The sequence below is a fragment of the Cervus elaphus genome, chromosome 19 (assembly GCF_910594005.1).
Source record: "Cervus elaphus chromosome 19, mCerEla1.1, whole genome shotgun sequence".
Classification (NCBI taxonomy): Eukaryota; Metazoa; Chordata; class Mammalia; order Artiodactyla; family Cervidae; genus Cervus; species Cervus elaphus.
Genome location: NC_057833.1, coordinates 46617145 through 46638389, shown reverse-complemented (window position 1 = coordinate 46638389; position 21245 = coordinate 46617145). Strand labels below are relative to the sequence as shown.

The 21245-nt window shown below is 35.0% G+C and overlaps 1 protein-coding gene and 1 non-coding gene across 3 annotated transcripts; both read left to right on the top strand.

Annotated features, from left to right (window-relative positions):
- Positions 1–1030: 1030 nt before the first annotated feature.
- On the top strand, positions 1031–21036 carry PPP1R2 (protein phosphatase 1 regulatory inhibitor subunit 2). 2 transcript variants are annotated; one of them, XM_043874552.1, is made up of 6 exons: positions 1031–1479; positions 9781–9888; positions 11899–11976; positions 12528–12628; positions 16844–17011; positions 18603–21036. In XM_043874552.1, exons 1-6 carry the CDS (start codon positions 1358–1360, stop codon positions 18647–18649), a joined length of 624 nt encoding a protein of 207 aa, XP_043730487.1. In that variant the 5' UTR covers positions 1031–1357; the 3' UTR covers positions 18650–21036. The 2 variants fall into 2 exon arrangements, with proteins under 2 accessions (XP_043730487.1, XP_043730486.1); XM_043874551.1 differs by having other exon boundaries at positions 12528–12631.
- On the top strand, positions 10583–10655 carry TRNAR-CCU. Its single transcript has one exon. It is a non-coding gene; the product is annotated as a tRNA-Arg (tRNA).
- Positions 21037–21245: the final 209 nt, after the last annotated feature.

Genomic DNA, 21245 nt, shown 5'->3' with positions numbered 1-21245 from the left:
GGCCTGAGCTTGACTTTAGATACACCCGAGTCCTAAGAGTGTCCCCAGGGCTTTAAACTCCTGCCTTTCCCTAGAACCCACTTCTCACAGCAGCCACAGCCAGGATCTACATGTATCCTGGCCCATTACAGGGTTGAGTTCTCTTTTCATCTCTCATCCAAGTCATCCCTGGTTATCTTTCACTCACACCCAGACAGAGATAAGGTGGGGAGACTGCGTGGGAGGGTTTTTGGTTTTTTTTTAATTTCTTTTTTGAGACTCATCTTACAAAGACCTAGGCAGTCCCAGAATTTTTTGGCCTATTTCACCCAATGTTGGATGGCTCCTTACACTGAGTTCCCAAGATCTGGGGGGGAGACAGATTCTAAACCTCCATTCTAGGAACTTCTGCCAGCGATTCCTTCCATGGGATTACCAACACAGAGGCAGAATGTGGTAAAATGGAGAAATATCAGACTAGGAGCATAAGTCTGAATGAAGTTTTAAGACCACACACTACAGATGGGTCTTGTGATAGTGGTGGTTAGGTCATTTCTCCTCTCTAGCCTTCAGCTTTTCCAAGGGTAAAAAATGTTAGACTATTTCAATGTTGATGTTCTATGACTTCATAAAAGTCAATATTCTATGATCCCACAATAGGTCTCTAAGGATCATTCCAATACTGACATTTCATGATTTTATAATGGAGAGTTAAGCTTTTTATGGTTGTTAAATGGAAGGAAAGAAGAGACACACTGCATTTCTCTGAAAGTCAGTTAATGTCTTTGGGGAATGATGTCACCTTTGAGCCTCAATTTTCAGATCTATAAAATACAGAACTAATAAGAACCTCATGAAGTGGTGGGAGCGACGGTGCTTGGAGAGATTTACAATTCGGAACAGAGTCAAACTGGAAACCTCTCCTGAGGTAGTGTCAAACAGCTCTCAGAGCCCCAGCCGCGGTTGGCGCTAACTCACTGAGAGGGCTCGGGGAGGGGGCGGGGCGAGGAGGTTGGCATTGTTCTTGCCCCGCCCCCGCCCCGCCCTAGATATCGCGAGAGGGCGGGCCGGCTTGGCATTAGCGTCGGCGTCGTTCCGGCGCTAGGCCGGCTTCTCTCCGCGGGCCACGGTTAGAGTGCCGGTGGCCAAGGGCTCGCGGAGGGCCGCCAGCCACGCGGCGTCGGCTAGACCTCAGAGCATCCGAGTCGTTGTGTCGTGACAGCAACTCTGGTGGCTGTCTCCGCGACAGCAGGTGCGGCCGCTTCAGTCCCAGGCGGGCTCGGCGGCTGCCTGGCGAGTTTCTGCTCGCGCCCAGCCCTTTCCTTCCTGAACTCGGCGCCAAGCAGCGACGCTGAGCCGACCGCCGGAGCAGCAGGCAATGGCGGCCTCGACGGCCTCGCACCGGCCCATCAAGGGGATCCTGAAGAACAAGAGCTCTACGACTTCCTCTGTGGTGTCCTCGGCCGAACAGCCCGGCAAGAGTGTCGACGAAGAGCTGAGGTGAGAGCCGAGAGGGGCGGCCGCTCGCCCACCGGGTCAGCCTGGGAAGCCCCACCTTTCCCCCGTGCCGTTGCAGACCCCCAGCCGGACCAACCCCAGATCCCGAACCCGAGCGCGGCTGGCGGGCGGGGCGGTTGCGTAGTTGCGGCCCCTGCGCGGCTCAGGTCTCCCTCCGCCGGCCAGGCTTAGGGGTGGAGTGATTATAAAGAAGGCAGGAGCTATGACGTTTATTGTGTGTTTGTGTGTGTGTACTTAAGATATATACATATATAATAATTTTAAAACATACATCAGGATCTTTAAGCTTTTGGAGATTGGGAATATTAAGGAATCAAATTGAAGTTGTAAAGCTTCACCTGTTAAGCAGTTATTACTTCACTTCGTATCCGAGTGTCTAAAATTCAATAATTAAAGGCTATTTTCCTGGATTGGAAATCCTTTAAGATGCAGTTGTAGAGTAATAAGAGACTCCTCCGAAAAAGAGATTTCTCCATTTTTCTAATTGCCCTTCTTCCACGGTCATTCCTTTTTAGGTGAACATTATCGAAAGAAAAGCATCGTGCCACATTCACTCCCTTGGGTCCTGGTTTGTCATTATCTCTGCATTAAAAGAAACAGACGTTTCCCCAGTCTGATCTATGTTTAATGGAAAGCTACTTATTGCTAATTATTTTTGAATCTGCAACAAGAATTTGAGCGCTTTCTACTCTTTGTTCCTCTTGAAAGATATATTTAAGCTCAGAACAGTTCAGAAAGTACCAAGTTAAAATGATGCCATGATAATTTAGTTGCTTTTGCATACTCGCAAATACATATGTGAAAAGATGTTGACCTGTAGTATTGTATGTGATAGTAAATAATTGGTAACAACCCAAGGTCCATTAAGGACTAGTGAAATATTAATTATAGTACATTAGTATAATGGGAAAACAGACCAGCCTTTTAGAAGAATGAAATGGATGTTACTGACTCAGAGAAAGATACCCAAGGTGCAGTCCTCAATAGGAAAAAAAAAAAGGTGGAAAACTGATAATATATAGTGTAAAATAAAACACTAGGTTAGAAGTCATAGAGGGGCTAGCATACGAGAACTCTTACATACTGGAAATAAGGCTTAAGAGAAGTTGTTGAAATCTGTGAAGTCATAAAGCTAAAATTAGTATGTTCTCGAAAACTTTGAATATTGGAACTAGGGCACACCTGTTTAAAAAGATCATTTTAGAGCTATAAAAGGAACTACAGTTTGGTGATGGTGAATTTATGGGGATTTGTGTTGTCTTGAGGGAAACATGAAGTAAGATCATAGAATCATGGCTTTTGGGGGTTGGAAAGGACCTTAATTTGTCTAGCAACTCTCCTACTCCTGGATGTTTGACCCTTACATTCTCCAGCATGCAATTTTCCAACCTCTATTTGGTGTAAGCTGCTTCAGATTGTGGATTGTAATGGGATTAAAAAAACAGAATCTTACCAGACATAGCTGTAACAGGAAGACTAAGATAGTCTAAAATCCAAACTATGGAAGGCTCTTACATGACTTCAGGGTATTAGGCGGCAGCACTGTGGTTCTCAGTGGCATTTAAGTTATTTAGTTATTCTCCAGCGTGAGCTTCTTTCTGTTTGGCTACCAAGTAGCTACTTTTATTTTCTTCTGTCTTTCCCTACTTCTGTTTATTCTCAACCTTAGTCTGCTGTAATTTCTGGTGGCCCCACTCTGTGTCTTGGCGTCTTGATTAGGGTTTACCTTCCAAGTCCTGCCTGGAAAGCCACTATACTACACTGATTTACTTACACAGGGCTGCTCCTTCTCTAGGAGCTGCTAACAGGGCAGATTCATTTAAGAGTGGCCTTTTGCAGGGCGGTTGACTTTGACTTGTCTAAATTAGAAGGTTATAGTCCTATCTTCAAAGGGAGCTGCCAAGCCCTAATTGATTGAGGTTTATGATGTTTGGTTCTAAGTAGTAAAAGGGATGGGTTTTTTCATGGTAAATGTTGTATGACTATAAAAGAAATAAAGTAATTCTTTTGGTAGTACAATGTACATTGTTATTTATGTCCCAGTTCATACAACCAATATTATGCAATGCAAACAATGAAAGTATAGTTGAACATATTTGAAACAAACTTTTTGTAATGTTTAACTTTAATGACAACCAGTATTTTTCCTTTTGTTTATAAAGGACTGAAATAAATAGCTCTTTCAATTACAATGCAATTAAACTTCAGAAACTAAAAAAATATAGTGTTATGGTCTAGCTTTAAATGTTGGAACCAGAGTTTAAGGCAAAATAATCTCATATTAATTAATGTGGAAATGACCAGGGATTTAAGTCAATTCTCAGTGTTCTGAGTAGTTACGTTCTGTAAAGTCACCACAAATGCTGGATTAGTTCATGCTGAACTGTTACTCCTAGAAGAAATATAAAAATAGGTTACTGTAAGCTGGTGCTCACAGCATTTTCATCACCTTTTAAAAATTTGTTTGTTTAAACACTCCTAATTTAATATATATTGATTCATTAACATTGAACACATGGCCAACAGCACTCTTAACTCATACCTGAATGAAGAAGTTTGTCTAACACATACTTTCTCCATAAAGCACTTAACAGCTTTCTTAGGCTTAGGAGCACTAGATAGCAGTTAAGCACTATCCTTGGGAGCCATTTTGAACAGCCAGTTCACCAAAAAAGCAAAAAGCATGGCACTAAATAGACTGTAAAAAGACACATTTACAGTAAGAGAGCTGAAACAAGGTTTAATCTTAGCTAGGAACATGTGCATGTTCAGGCTACTCAGATTTTTCCCACTCTGTGCATGTGTGAGAGAGAGAAAGCTGCTCAAGTATCGGTTTTGAAGTTACAGGTAAATTTTAGCAAGTAGGCAGATTTCCAAAAACAAAATCCATGAACAACCATACCTTTTATTGGTGCCTTTATCATGTGAAATACAGCGGTGGTTTCCCTTTTCTGCACAAACCACTCCCCCACCCCATCAATTGTAAGAGGGTATAACTTAACAAAACGTTTTATGTAACACAAAGAGATGTTACTAAGGGGTTTTTAAGTCATAATTGAGATGTGCTATTCCAGTGGTCTCTAAACTTTTTGATTGTGCATCATTTATTAGGAAAAAATGAAATATGTTTCAAATATGTTTGTTTACAATTAGATAATATCTCAAGTTTCAGAGTATACTTAAAGTGAGGTTTATATACTGCCATATATTTCAAATAGTCTTCAGGACTCAATACAGTCCTTGTCAAACCATCTTTTTTTTAATATCACAGTGCTGTTATTTTCTTATTCTTTATACTTTGCATTGGTACTGTTATCGTCAATGAGTAGTTATTTCAGGTACCCCTTTCTGAGGGTTAGTTCAATTAAAACTGGATAGAATCTGTAAATCCACATAAAATTAGGCATAGATAATCTCAGTACACTGTAGCACAGTGCTAGAACACCACTGTCATCGCCATTATTGTGGAATTCCCACTCTTTCTGGATACTTTGAATATAGTAAACAACCTGTGAATGTCAGACATAACAGTCATAGTGAGTAAGTACATGTACTTCATGAAAACAAGACATCATTGATTTTAAGATGTACTATGATTTTATGTCACAGCAAGAAAAAAAAATGCTGCCAATTATAAGATGTCATCCATTTTAAGATATATTTTGTTTTCAGAAATATTTAAAGTGAGAAAAATGTGCATTTGGGATTGTTGAAAATATAATGTTAAGTGTTACTGAATTCTGTCTTATTAGAAGTGTTTAAGGTTACTGATTATTAATGGGGCCAGATTGCCTGGGTTCAGATCCTGTTTACTACATACTAGGTCTGTAACTTAAACAGTGAGTTATTCATTATAGTCCTGCCTAGTTTAATTATTAAATAAGTTACTAAATGTAAAATGTTTAACACATTACTTCAAATGTTGGTCTTATTCTATAGAAACCTAATTTTCCATATTTACAGAATTGTGTACACAGCATGCTTTGGATTCACTGTGTTCAAATTCAGATTCTGTAGTAGTCTTAGGTAATGTAGGCAAATTCTGCTTGGAAAGATTGTGCTTAATTTCCTTCAACATAATTTTATGTAATCATACTTCAACTTTTTCATTTTTTGCCTATAAAGGGATATCGAATATGGTCAAAGGCTCACTGACTGAAGTTTTCCAAAAATGACCTTTTATTTACTAATTGCTTTTATTGTTAAGTCTTTAATTGTTCAGCCTTAAAGTATTGTACTTTGTCAACCTACAGAAGTTGAATCTTCATCTAAGAAAGAACCATTTTTTGAAATGTGGGCTTAAAGTTTTAACACATTGAAGCAAAATCCTGCTTCCAAACTCGGATAAAAATCAGAAACTCACAAGCAACAAGAAGTATGTGGGTCTTTGAGATAGCATCATGTGAGTTATCAAAGTGAAAGTGACAAGTGGTGACTTTTTCTGGTGCAGACTTAGGCTGCAGGGAAACCAATCACTCAAGAGGGAGCAACTGAAAGCAGCAGGTTTTCAGTGTGATTGTGCCCCTATTTTTTCTAAGTGGCATTAATGGCCCAGTGCAGGTCATAGGAATAGTTGTGGTAGTATTGGGATTAAACTCAAATTCACTCCCTGGGTTTTGTTGCTCAACTGATGTTAATTCTACCAAAATCTAAGAGATGCTAATTCCGGTATTCTGGTATTCTTTGTCACAGTTTCTCCGACTTCATTACTTTCCTCCTAAGAATTTCTAATGTTCTTTGGAGTCTGTTGTTTTATGCCCTTATTTAAATTCATGGTTTTGCAAGATACTGTTTCTCTGGATCTTGACAGTGTAAGGATTTCCTTTTCTCTTAGTATTGTGTTGAAGAAGTAGACTAAAGCTTTGGATATATAAAACTTTAATTCTGTTTATAGTAGAAAGTAAATGGCAAGCAAGGTACAAAAAATTTGGGTTAAATGACCTAACAAGGTGGTTCTTTATAATATGGTTTACACATTATATATACCTTTGAGTTATATATAATGTGTTTAAACTGTCTCATAAATTTGAGTGTGTTCTTTACATTTATGTAGCTATAAATAACTCAAAATTAATGAGAATGTTTCCAGCAAATAGGCAAAGGATGCAAACAGTTCACACAAGGAAAGTAAAATAAGCGTTTTTTTCCATTATGTATTAGATAATGAGCAGAGAAACAGACATAAAGCAGTGTTTAAATATCAATTTATACCTGTTCAGGTGGGCAAAATACCCAGATACCCAATCCTGGCAAAGTTTTGGTAATTATTTGGGGACATTACAAACAGTGCTCTTTTAGAAAAGAAAAAAAGGCTATGTGGCAACATAAGAGTGATCTACAGAGCTCTTCAATTTAACCCAGATATGCTTTTCCTAGCAAATTATCCTAAAAATATCACTGAATAGAATATGCACAAACATTTCCACTTTAAGTAGGAAGACATTGGATTCACTTTAAACATTTAACATTAGGAGAATAGTTTATTATATAATACTATGCATGTAATACTAAAAAGGTAAAGACTAGAAAATACAAGCAGCTTATTATGATAAAATACATATACTGATATAGGAGCTATTTTTATGTATACTGTATGTACTGTTCTGTCTATTTTTGTATACTGTGATAGCTTGGGTATTTTTTCTTATGTTATATGGAGTGGAAAGAATATACAGAAATCAAAATTGTTAGTGGGTTAAGGTGCTAAGGTTGTGCATATTAAATTTTATCCTTAATTTTAGGAAAATATTTCTTATATCCTACAATTCTTTTGTTCTATCATTTATCCTACAGAACAGATTTACAGCATTTGAGGGATACCTTTTTAACTGCAAAGGGCCATATTCATTCTTCTAATGATGATAAAATTATTAATTAAATATTGCTAGCATTATTTTTATTTTGCAATTAGGACACACTTAAAGTCATTTTGTATATGTTTATTTTTAAAATATTTTATTGTAATGTAATATAGATACATCTGACTCTGTTTCATTGGCTACGCTAAAGCCTTTGACTGTGTGGATCATGACAAAGTGGAAAACTCTTAGAGAGATGGGAATACCAGACCATCTCACCTGTCTCCTGAGAAACCTGCAGGTCAAGAAGCAACAGTTAGAACCCTGTATGGAACAACTGATTGGTTCAAGATTGAGAAAGGAGTACAACAGGGATGTCTGCTGTAACCTGTGCACTTGAGCACTTGATGAGAAATGCTGGGCTGGATGAGTTACAAGGTGGAATCAAGATAGGTGAGAGACATCAACAAGCTCAGATACGTGGATGATACCACACTAATTGCAGAAAGTGAAGAGGAACTAAACAGCCTCTTGATGAGGGTGAAGGAGGAGAGTGAAAGAGCCAGCTTAAGACTAAATATTAAAAAAACTAAGATCATGCACCCAGCCCCATTACTGCATGGCAAATAGAAGGGGAAAAGGTGGAAGTAGTGACAGGTTTCCTCTTCTTGGGCTCCAAAATCACTGCAGATGGTGACTGCAGCCGTGGAATCAGAAGACGATTGCTTCTTGGCAGGAAAGTGATGACAAACCTAGACAGTGTTGAAAAGCAGATGGTTGTACAATAATATGAATGTACTTAATGCCACAGAACTATACACTTAAAAATGGTTAAAATGGTGAATTTTGTGTTAGGTATATTTTACCACAATAAAAATATGAAGGAAAAAAGTGCTTAGTCTTAAATGGGGACACTGTGGGCACTTTAGTGTAGAAAGCAAAAGAAGGTAAAGTCAGGCTCACCTGCCATGAGTGGGCCCATGTAATTTTTAAGATGACTTAGAATATGAAGGAAAGAATATGATACTAAAATTTTAAGTGTGTCATTCTTCAAGGGCATTTCAAGATCAGGTATTGGAAGATTTAGGAAAATTGAAAATATCTACAGTAAAACATCACCACTGTGGAACAAATATGGAAAGAATGATTTGAATCTGTGTAAAATCCACATTCTTTTTAAAGTAGTTTTATTTTCAAGTATATAATCAAGTCATAAATTGTATGTGTAACAATGTTGTTGACTCACAGAGAGGTTATTTTGTCCTTTTTAATGAACAGATAAGGATTTATTTTTAAGTAATTAAGGCATTTAATTATTGATCACCTTAGTAGTTGTGCGAGTATTTTGTTGGATGGATACTAATGGATATTCATAAAACACTTAGCATTTCTAGTTTTCGTAAGTAGATTTATCTCAGGTGATCTGACTATACCATTTCTTAGCAAATAAAAAAAAATAAAAAGATAAAAAATAAAATTTTAGAAAACTGAACTATATGTACAATCTAAATCTTCATTAATAGTATCTGCATTTAGAGAGACTTTCTCTGTAGTCTTATGTTCTGATTCTTTTAATTGTTATGGTGTTGGTGGTGGTTTAGTTGCTAAATCATATCTGACTCTTGCAACCCCACAGACTGTAGCCTGCCAGGTTCCTCTGTCCATGGGATTTTCCAGGCAAGAATATTGGAGTGGGTTGCCGTTTCCTTCTCCATTGATGTTATGGATACTGCTAAAAAAAAATTAAGCCAAGAAAAATATTCCTGTTGTGTTTTTTTCACCAAACTGTTAAAAATATATGATGGATCCAAAATCCTTAACTGTTGATATCAAGCAATGTATAAATTCCAGTTTTTGCTGTTCTATAGGCTAGATGAAGATTAAACATGTCATAATAGTTTTTTGAATGCCCAGTGAAGAATCTGAGTATTCCTGTGTATCCACAGTTTCTGCATCCTGAGATTCAACCAACCATGGATCAAAAATATTTTAGAAAAAAAAAAATTCCAGAAAATTTCAAAAACCAAAACTTGAATTTACCGTGTGCCAGCAGCTATTTATTTGCATAGTTTTCATATTGTATTTATGACTTTATTTATTAGGTACTATAAGTAATCTAGTAATGATATAATGTATATGGGAGGGTGTACGAAATTATCTGCAAATACTCCACCATGTTATAGAAGAGTTATAGTTCATCCTTGGGTTGTAGTTCATCCTTGGGTTTTGGTATCCGTGTGGGTCCTGGAACCAATACCCCAAGGAACAACTGTGATGTGTTTTTAATATGTGGCACTAAGTATTCTATAAAATATTTACTTACATTTTATTGTAGTTGCTTACACCTTTTACCCAAGTTAGTTTCTATTCCAAGAAAGTAGATATAAAAATAGAAGTTAGTGGTCGAGTAGAAATTGAAATGTGAGATTTGGGTGTTTTTTTGTGTTTTACAACATTAAGGAAAATTTAAAAAATTTTATTTTAGTAAAAAGTCCCAGAAGTGGGATGAAATGAATATCCTGGCGACCTATCATCCAGCAGACAAAGACTACGGTTTAATGAAGATAGATGAGCCTAGCACTCCTTACCACAGGTAGTGTTTGTGCACAGCATTCCTTTTCTCAATTGTTGTTTTTTTTTTTATTTGTTACTGGAACACTAATTAATAATCCACCTGCTTATTTTTGTGTAATAGTATAAATAACATGGAACTTTATGAAATCCATTTTTTATGTTACAGTTATAGTATTATATGTATATTTATTGCACCTCAGTCATCCCTAGCTGCTAATGATATGCTAAGATTAGTGACTTCTGCCTTCCTTAAAGTAATCTATTTGTAAAAAGGAAGACAAGAGTTAGGCTTGTTTGCTGCTTCTTAAGTAGATAGCAGGGCCTTATTCATTCTCTTTGCAGAAAAGGGATAATTTCACAGATGGTTAACTCTTTTTTAACATGCAAAAAGACGTGGACATTACTGCTATCTCATGTCCTTATTTTTTAACTTAAATGATACTGTAGTTCATATAATTGCATTGGAATTGTTAGTTTTGAGTCTTCCAGAATTTTTTTTAATGAATTTTAAAATGATAGTGTGTGGCTGTAGTAAGTATGAAGACTAATGCACCAGTAAACATAAGGGGTTTCTAAACAAGTTAGAAATACCTATTTCAGATCATGCCTAGATTGTATAGAAAAAAGATTTTCAGGACTGAAATATTTATGTTTGTACTGAAGTGAGATGACAGAAATCCAGAAGTTACTATTAAAACAGAGTTAGAGGGACTTCCCTGGTGGTCCAGTGGCTAAGACTCTGCACTCCTAATGCAGGGGGCCCAGGTTTGATCCCTAGTCAGGGAACTAGATCTCACATGCCACAACTAAGACCTGGTGCAGCCAAATAAATAACTAAATAGATAATTTTTTTTTAAATAAGAGTTAAATTCTGTTTTAAATCAGTGGATGAAACTTTGGAAGATAAATTGAAATAACTTGATGATAGCAAAAACAGTAAAAACAAGAATAAACATGAAGATTGTGACAAAGGGAGGACATAATGAAATAGGAGTACAGATACTGAAACAATAAATCTTGAGGGAAGAAATAGACATATCATTTATGAAAGTGATCCTCCTAATTTGCTCCTAATTACAGATGTATACTTTAAAACATATCTTAAGAGTTTCATTGTACCAGAATCCAAAGTCAATGCTTTCTTCCTTTTCAGTAAAGGTAGTAGACATCCCTTATCTGTGTTGCTTGGAGATACATATCCTAAAAAAGTTAAGATCAAACATGATTCCAAAAAAAACCCAGCTTGTAGCCATTATTTTAGAACTTTATATTTAAATAATAAAGATAACTTTTTTTTTTTTTTTTTGCTATTAAGTGGAGTGCAAATTTTTCATTAGAAAGTAGATTGGGAAAGCTAAATAACTTTTTAACTTACTAGGTCTTAGGATCTAATTTTGTTATTTTACTTAACCTGTATCTGCATAGATCATTTGTGTCTTATCTTCAGTGAAAAGAAAAGTGTTAGTTGCTCAGTCATGTCCAACTCTTTACGCATGAACTGTAGCCCACCAGGCTCCTTTGTCCATGGAATTCTCCAGACAAGAATACTGAAGTGGGTAGCCATTTCTTTTTCCAGGGGATCTTCCTGACCCAGGGATTGAACCTGGGTCTCCTTCATTGCAGGCAGATTCTTTACTGTCTGAGCCACCAGGGAAGCCAGGTTGGTGTACAAAACATATTCTAAAACCAGATGGGATTTCTTTTGCATTAATTGTTCCCTCCCACTGTATAGAATAATTGAAATGTTGGTTTTTTTTTTCCCAGATGATTTGAGTCTTCAATATTTATTTTCATGATTGCAGTAGTTTTTGTTTTGTTTTTTTTTAATTATTTGTAGGCTTTTCTTGATTGGTGCTATACTTTTAAGTATTTGCATTGAATAGAAACAATTTAAAATTAAACTTCAAAGATGACAACAGAGCCATAAATATATTGATACTCTGGTCAGTAGAATTATGTTCTCTACCTTGTTTTCCTGCTTGAAAAATTACAGTTCAGGTATTAATTTATAATGTGTTTGTCATCTTAGTATGGTAGCTGATGATGAAGATGCATTGAGTGATTCAGAAACCACTGAAGCGCTGACCCCAGATATCTTAGCTCGGAAGTAAGTATTGATAACTATAAAGCATTTTCCACAACTATAAAGCTGTGTTTAATTTTGCAGAGTTAAAGACATTTTACTTTACTTGTACAGGTGTAAATAAAAATCATGTGTTAAATGAAGTAAGTTTATCTGGATTGTTCATAGCAACCTGTATAGTCTTATTTCTAGGTTAAAATCAAAGTGTGTAGATGAGTACCAGAAGCTGGTACACAAATTCCCTGTTGTTGATTTCCTGCATAGAAGTTCTTTGTTTTGTTTTTAATATCCTGCCACCTGGGTATTAAAGATACAAGTGAGACAGGTGAACATAAGTTGAATTCCTAAAAAAGTTCTATTCCTTTGCTGTTCATAGATTTGTCTCCACTCTTCTTGTTGTTTATTGTTTTCTATACCCATTACCATTCTCTGGCTTTTTTTCCCCCCCTCATCAGGTTGTGGCTAGCATACTAATGTTCTTTAGATGTTTTTATGAGACTCAAAAGTTGAATAAGACACTCAACTAATATAAGACAGTCATGATGTTGATTTCTTTGTAAATTATTATTATATAGATTAACTGCTGCTGCTGCTGAAAGCTTGGAACCAAAGTATCGAATTCGTGAACAGGAAAGCAGTGGAGATGAGGATAGTGAACTCTCACCTGAAGAACGAGGTAGTTCATTTCTTTAACTCAGATTCTACTCATGTAGGTTTATTGTATATCAGCTTTGTCCCCCCTCATTTCAAGAAAATATTGCCATCTCTTAAGTGATTACAAGTGTTCCTTTCTTTGTACTAAGCATCTATACTAGGTAGATGCTCTGCTGCTGCTGCTAAGTCGCTTTAGTTGTGTCCGACTCTGTGCGACCCCATAGACGGCAGCCCACCAGGCTCCCCTGTCCCTGGGATTCTCCAGGCAAGAATACTGGAGTGGGTCGCCATTTCCTTCTCCAATGCATGAAAGTGAAAATTGAAAGTGAAGTCGCTCAGTCTTGTCCGACTCTTAGCAACCCCATGGACTGCAGCCACCAGGCTCCTCCGTCCAAGGGATTTTCCAGGCAAGAGTACTGGAGTGGGGTGCCATTGCCTTCTCTGAGGTAGATGCTGATGCTCAGTAAATGTTTATTAAATTAATGCATTTAGAGTCATTGAGTATTTGTATAATCTTTTTTTTTTTTTGAGTATCTGTATGATCTTAAAGTGGGTCACAGTAAGAGCTAATTGCTTGTAGTTTTTTCTGTATTAAGACAGTGGTTAAAAAAAAAAAAAGACAGTGGTTAAGTTTATCAGATAAATCAGAATTGGAGTAAAGATTTTTTATTAGGTCCCATTGAACAAAAAGAACAGTAGTGTCATAAGAAAGGAGATAAAAATAGTCCTGTCAACAATGATGAAAAAAGCTTTTTTAGTCCATACAGTGCATACACAGTTAAGCATTTCTACCTATTCATGTTCCTGTTTTTACAAGTATTAGTGCTTATCTGTGGAGGTAAGGAAAGAAGAAAGATGTTTCACTTTGTTGCTCTTTGTAATTTTGAAGCATGTGAACGTATCACCTCAAGAATTAAAAATTGCATATATAATTTGTTTTCAATTATTCTTAAAGGGAAAACCAAGCCTATGTATAGGGTGAAAGGATGCACGAAAGAAAAAAACCCTTTAAAAAGAGATTATTAATTGAAGCTTTGAAATGTGTAAACTATCTGTACTGTAAAGAAGTTTAGAAACTCTAGAATTAAGATTGCAAATATTTGCTAGTTAAGCTGTCAGGATCTTTTGTCGTGCAGCTACAAAGGTAAAATTAGCTATTCCCTCCTATCATGTTTAGAATGTAGCTTATTGAACTAAACAATCTGAGCCAAAAAAATAAAAAACAAACAGCAACAGTCTGAGCCTAATTGCTATGCAAGAGAGAAATTTTATAGACAGCATAATCTCAGGTTGTATTATATTGATGATATTATATCTTCTGCCCTTGGTGACTTCCTATTTTCTGAAAATATACCCCATAAAGCCCTTGAAAAGAGTTTTCAGATAGAAATTGTTCCTTGAGCTTGTTAATTCCTTATTCTCTGAAAACATGATCTATTGAGAACCAAATTTTTTTATTACTTCTATCACCAGTTTTCATTAAGGAATTTTCCCCTCAAATTGTAGTTCCATGAGTTAACCAGGAGGGGGAACCATTTTACTAGTTACAGTTTTCACAAGTTTTTCAAGTTCCCAGGAGTAGAATTACTGATACATATGTTTTTAATGCTTTTAAACAAATTACGTGTATGAACATCCTTGTTCATTGAAAATAGTCTTAGAGGATTTTATCTTGTAACTAGTTGCATAACAATTAAAATATTGGCTATGGAATCAGATAAATCAAAGTTTATACTCCAGATATGTCACTTATCTAATTTGCTTAATTTCTCTGATCCTCAGAAATGATCCTCATTTCTAAATTGGAGGCTTTAAAATATTTAGATTCATTAAATGAAATAAAGAATTTAAAGCACTTAGCACTGATTCTGACATATTGTTAGTACACAGGAAATACTAACTTTTAATAACAAAATAATTGGTATATTCTGCATTATATTTTGGGAAACAAGGAAAGTATAAAAAGGATAATTTACTTGTCAGGTTCAGTGGATAGTTGATTAGCATTATAGCCAGGCCTGAAACCTTAAAATTTTTGTTTTGTACTCTCTTGTATTATGTTGCTCTGCCATACAAAGATTATAAGTAAAATTAATATTCAAAGAAGGTTGAGACCGCTTGTGTTAGCAGCTTTCTGTAGAATGAATATATAAGTCATATAAAGTTTGAGTATTCCAAAATGAAAACTATATCTCTAACAAGCAAAACCCCAGTTTAATATCTCTTAGAATTATGCATAGTTGACCCTTGAACAACATAGGTTTGAACTGTGCAGGTCCATTTATACTAATACAGCACTAGAAAATCTGGTTGAATGCACAGATGCAAACTGCAAATATGAAGGGACAGCTGTAAGGTTAAATGTGGATTTCAACTGTGTGGAGAGTAGGTGCTCCTAACCCCCACAGTTTTCAAGGGTTACCTGTGTATTACATCATAAAAAGCAATGAAAATACAAAGGGGACAAATCAGAAACCTTTGACCAAGCTAGGGGATTAAGTTATAACTCAATAACCTTTTAAAATTATATAGTAAATCTGCTATGTATGTGGCAGAATTTTACTGTATCTTCATATACTTTATTGTCTAAACTCTGGATCATTTTAAGAGTGAAAGGATTACTATTATAGTTCCATTAGATAATAGGCGTAAACTGAGCTTCCTGGGATGTGGCCATTCTAATTATATAGTGAGAAAACAACATATGCAACAAAATATGATTCATCTTTATAAAAAATACATTTTTAGAAAAAAGTCAGATTATAAAATGTTAGTGATTGTTCAATGAAATGGATGTGTTTTAAGATTGTACCATTTAAAAAAAATTTTTTTTCCAAGTTACATTAAAGAGAACGTGTGTTATTTTGTACTGAGAAAAAGCCTTACCTTTTTAGTAAATATATCTGGTATTGGAGGCAGTTAGAACCAATTTTTGTTGTTTTTTAGTATCGGCTTTTACATCATCTGAAAGTCATCACTAAAAATTTAGTCATAAGGATTTGGTCTTTTATTGATTTTTTTTTTTTTAATTTTACTTCTAAAATATGATACTCTCAAAGAGTAAAATCAGAAAAGTAACTTAGAAGAAAGATGCCTGGCAAGATCTTGGTAATTTGAAACAAATGTTTATGGGATGATGATACAGATGTTGATCTCAGAACTTTCCTCTCCCAACCCAAATAGAGGCTGAAAAGTATTTGATCAGTAGTGACATGAACTGTAAATACCTGTTTTTAAGACATAAATAAGTGTAGATGATAAAAACTTGGAGTGACTTGCCTGATGGTTCAGTGGTTAATACTCCATGCTTCCACTGTAGGAGTTGAAGGTTTGAGAGAGGGAATTAGAGGACATTTAGAAAGTACTTTGAATAGAGGACATTTAGAAAGTACTTTGAATAGCCTTATTCTGAGCGATTTCTCTTATGCTTTTTTGGCATTAAAATATATTTATGAATATGCTAATAAACCTATGGTGAGTGAATTTTAATGCTCTTTACAAAATGAACAGTGGCAATTTTATGTCAATCCCTTTTTGCTTTTTAATTTACAGGTCTAAGAAATTCTAAAATATTTCTTGATAAACAGTAGATCTTTAAAGTGCTATCTATTGATAAAATATGGTTGGTCATGTTGATATACAGCTATTTTTATGTTTCTGTGATGACTTCATGGATAAGAAGCATTTTTAAAAGGAAATTTTTCTTAATTGTAAAAATAGAAAATTTGAGAATACTAAAATCACCCCATAATTCCTTGATCCAGAATTAATGACTGTTTATTGCCGAGTCTTATTTTGTATGTGTGTGTATGCACATGTGCATGCATTCAGGCTTTGTACATAGTATGTATATGGTACTATAGTTTTCCTTTATCCCATTCAACTCTGCCTGGAGAATTTTCCTGTGTCTTTACGTTTCCTTCACAAATATAACTACTAATAGCTCTTAGTCTCCCATTAAGGTGGGCATGAACCATCTAAGGCAGAGGTTGGTAAACTTTTTCTGTAAAGAGCCAGGCAGTATGTATTTTAGATTTTGAGGGCCATATGGTCTCTAGTGCAGCTACTCAACTCTGCTACTGAGTACAAAAGTATATTTAAGCATTACAAAAACAAATGTGTGTGACTGTGTTCCAGTAATATCAATACTTTACTTACCAAATAGACACAGGCTTTAGTTTGCCAGTCTTTGAGCTAAAGACTTCCTATGCCTACTTTTTTTTTTTTTAACTTGTAGAAAAAAAGCGACAGTTTGAAATGAAAAGGAAGCTTCACTACAATGAAGGACTGAATATTAAGTTAGCTAGACAATTAATCTCAAAAGACCTAAATGATGAGGAGGAGGATGAAGAAATGTCAGAGACTGCAGCTGGAGAAAGCATGAATATGGAAGAATCAAGTCAAGGTTAGATGTTTTGAAAATATCACTGAGACACTTGTGATCCTTTGTGCCTAAGTAATTTATTTTGCTTGAAGAACCTCAGAAAATTTTGCTACAATTCACTTTGTATGCCAAAAGCTTAGAAAACTTCAATCCCTGTGGGCCAGTTTGAAAATTATGTTTTATACTCAAGTTGTCTTAAGAACATAGGTTGTGCTATATGTCTGTATTGTTTGGTCTACTGGCTTTAAGCAGTGATGTCTATCTTCATAGTAAGATATACTTTATTTTTAATGTTTCGGATCATATTTTATTTGTTGTAACAAAGTCAGTCAAAGTTAAAACTTTTTAAAGAAACAGGTTTTTAACATGGAAGATATGTTTTGACATCCCTTCAGGTGTAAAGTATGTCATATCCTTCCAATGTTGACTTTTGACTGTTGGGTTGACAAGTTGTTGGCCAGTTTTTGTTTGTTTTGTTTTTATGTCTCAAACAACCTGCCCCTGCAGCCTACCAACTCTTGATCAATCAAAGGAAATCTGTTTTATTAATTTTTAATAAACTTATTCTGGCATTCAACAAAGGTGAATCTTTTATACCATTAATGCAGATTTTGTGCCCATCTGCCTACTCTGTACTGCAGACTGGTACTTTTGAGTGAAGATGTAGCTTACTTTTATGTGTTGTGCCTTAGATGGTTAAGTCTTAGGAAAGAAAATCATTATTATACTATGGTGTTGGTGAGCATATATGAAATGTAAGTGATTTCTATGGAAGAACCCAATGGCTGTGTCTCATTATAACATCTAGATTACAGTATTTTTTGGTCCATGTTAATGCTTTTGCTTTTCAGTTTGTTTCCTTTCGATTAGCACTTCCTTTTGATTTTATTCACCATATTCTGTTTAGCTTGTATTTAACGTGAACAAACTCTATCTGGAGTGATTATTGCTATATGTCTCTCTTTTCTTTTTAAATGTATTATCTATTTTTAGGTGTCCTGTCTCTGTATCTTGGTGATTTCTTTTGTTGTATTCAGCATAAACATTTCTTTGGTTATAACTTTTCATCAGTTTCTACTCCCAACTTTCAGTATCCATTTTGTAGCAGCTCTAACAGAGCACTGGGAATACCCCTCATTTGCTATCGGAAATTTGTGCTGGCACTTCTGTGCCAGAGGTTAAAAGGGATTTCGTTTTTAAGCCACACCTTTTGAAAAATAACCTTGGCCTTTGTCTGTGGTATATTTAGACTCTGAGGGAATATTTTGCCATTTTTATATCATAAATGCAAATCTTTTATGACTTTGAATATTTGAGTTGTAATAAACTCTTAGTTTTCCATTTGTGACTTACTCAAAGAAGTGTTCAATGTGAAACCTGTTTGTCCTACCACTAAGTAGATACACCTATTCTGTTCTTTAGACTATTACAGGGTATACAAATTCTTTGATATTGTTCAGTCTGCATGAACTATGTCTTACTTGTTTTTTAGATTTTTTTTCTTTTCGTTTATCATCTGTAGCAGTGGAAGGAAACTTTAGCTCAGGTGGTTCCAAGTTTGGCAATACTCAACAAACAAATGATGTTGCTATTTTTTCTTATATCATTACAGGATCTGCTACAAGTGACCAACTGCAAAACAAATCACAGAGTTCATAGAAGAGATTTTTTTCAACACAGTAATTCTCAAATACAAACTCTGTTACTATAATATACTGCTTCTTGTTCTCTACAATTCATGACTTAAGTACCAAAATACGTACCAGTTATTATATATTGCCAAGAATTAAATAACTTAAGAGACTAATTAGACTGAAAATGCCTAATTGATACATATATTCTTGTGCCTAGTACTTCACCACAAATACAGCATAATGTCGTTCAAAACTACGTTACTTTTGTAAGAACACTGGTTAATTTGTATAAGATATATAGCTTTTTATGCTTTAGAAATTAATATCTTTTGGGGAGGGAGAGGGGATCTAATTTATTTTCTTCACTTCTAGATATGACAGCTCTTATAAAAGGTTGGGTTTTTAAAAAATCAAAATCCAGTTAGAACAGCAGATCATATAGGCTGATAAATATATTCAGTCTGAAAAGTATTTTAACGTGTGTCTTCAGCTTGTCTGTTTAATTAAAAAGGATTACGTTATGAGTTATGGTTGCATTTTCTGGCATACTACCTTTAAAATTCCTGTTGAGTTTCTTTTATGTTTACAAGGAAAGGATCTCATCAAAACTAGTTTTTTTCCATAAATAAATTGTCAGGTTAAATTTGCACTAACGTCTGCTCTGACTTTTTTTGTACACTCCATGGGCAGACTTCAAATCAGTCTTTCAATAAATATAATTCTAATATAGTTTCAGCATTCCCTTTATATACCTGTGTTAAACTCCTGCCTTTGTCTCTTATTCCTTTCCACACATACACACAGAATCGTTTACCTTTACAAAGGATCATAAAAATTGTCATGACATTGGAAGCTTTTCCTTTTCTCACATACTCTGTCATTTGCTGCAACAATGAAAATCTTACTTTGACTATTAATGCCTATTCATTCTTCTAACATGGAGAAAATGAATTGCATCAGTACTAGACAGGAAATACAATTCAGCTGCAGAATTTTCTACATGTCTCTGACTTCAGCTTGCTAATTAAAGTGCTATTATTAGTTTATTGTTTGACTTAATTAGACCTTAGAAAACAACTGAGGTTTTTTTGCATGATGAGAGAATTGTGTGTAACCAGTGATATGATGATAGTTCCTGAATGTATAAACAGAATTCTGAACACTTTTTAATTTAAAAGCTTAAAATAGGTCCTGCTTTAAGGGAATACGATAATGTATACTATGACAAATGTTGTTTATTCTTCTAACACAATAAGATTTGAACTTTTTCCCCCTAAAATGAAGTACAGTTCCTGTGTATCTTAGCTTACATTTCTAGTCAATTATTTGTATTTTAATTTTTTGTTAGTACCGAAAGAATCCATTATATGAGCAGACTTTTTAAGTAATTTCTGTATATTGTATATTTGAATTGGCTTTTATTGAGCAGCTTATCTTCCATTTGCAAGGTTATGGAAATATCAAATGTCAAAATAAGTAAAAAGTGGGAGAACTATTTACTGTTAGAAGAATGTTTTTATTAGTTTGAATGTCTTCTTTTTTAATGGAATCTAATCAGTACTTCTGAACTGCACGTATAGTGTTCTAACTAAAACATATAAGCTAGTAGTACCACTGATTTAGGGATAAACTGAACAGTGTTTATCCCAGCTTTCTGAATTTAGAATATTGAGGTATTCTTACCTGTTTAAAGTTGTCTGGGGGTATTTAAGCTTATATATATATATGTGTACATATGTTCATACACACAGATCTCTGTTTTTGGTTTTCTCATTTCAAGTTCTTAGGAAGTATTCACGTGCTCTTTATTTGTAGAAATAGCTGCTATACAGTGAAGAACAGGTAGGAACTTTAACAACTGATCCTTTTGGTGTTTTCTACAAATTATTTCTTGAAACTTCAATCACAGGCAAACTTGTATTTCTGGTTTCCGGAAATAGTTATCTCAGAGGAATAAGACATGGCAAATATCATGCTCAGTAGAATTGTAGGTAATCAAATGTGACTGAGTAAAATTGTTATCATTGTCATGAGTTCCTAATTGACGTGGTATTGAACTATACAAAAAATGAACCTTTATGACTCAAGTTATATTTTCCTTTGGAGAAAGTTATCTGTCAGTGTTCAGTTGTAGTCAAAGTAGATTTTACTTTCAGTTTTTTAATCAGTATCTCTTATGTGCTTAACTCTTGATGTCATCTTTTCTGTGTATTCGTTTTTCAGTCTGAAATTCAGCAGTGATGCTCTTTAAAAACTGAGACATAAAATGGTATAAATGGATTGTTAAAAAATGACTCAAATTGGAGATTAAAGCAAAGTGCCATTTTCCCCTAGACTTTCATTTTGTTTACATTTTTTCCTCTTAACGTTAGTACACTGAACATATTGTAATAAAATATGGTCATATGACAATTGCTTGTGTGTGGATTTTATTTTCTTGCTACCCAGGTCTCATGTTCTATTACCAAGTGTTGTGGATACTAGAAGAGGGTCTTGGACTGCACTGGGGTAGTTTGTTTAGTTGCCCAGCGTTGTGCTTGGTGTCTAAAGGTATAATCCTCAAAACAACTATGCAGAACAGATATCTTACTAAGTGAGGAAAATATTCATGGCCAAATTCT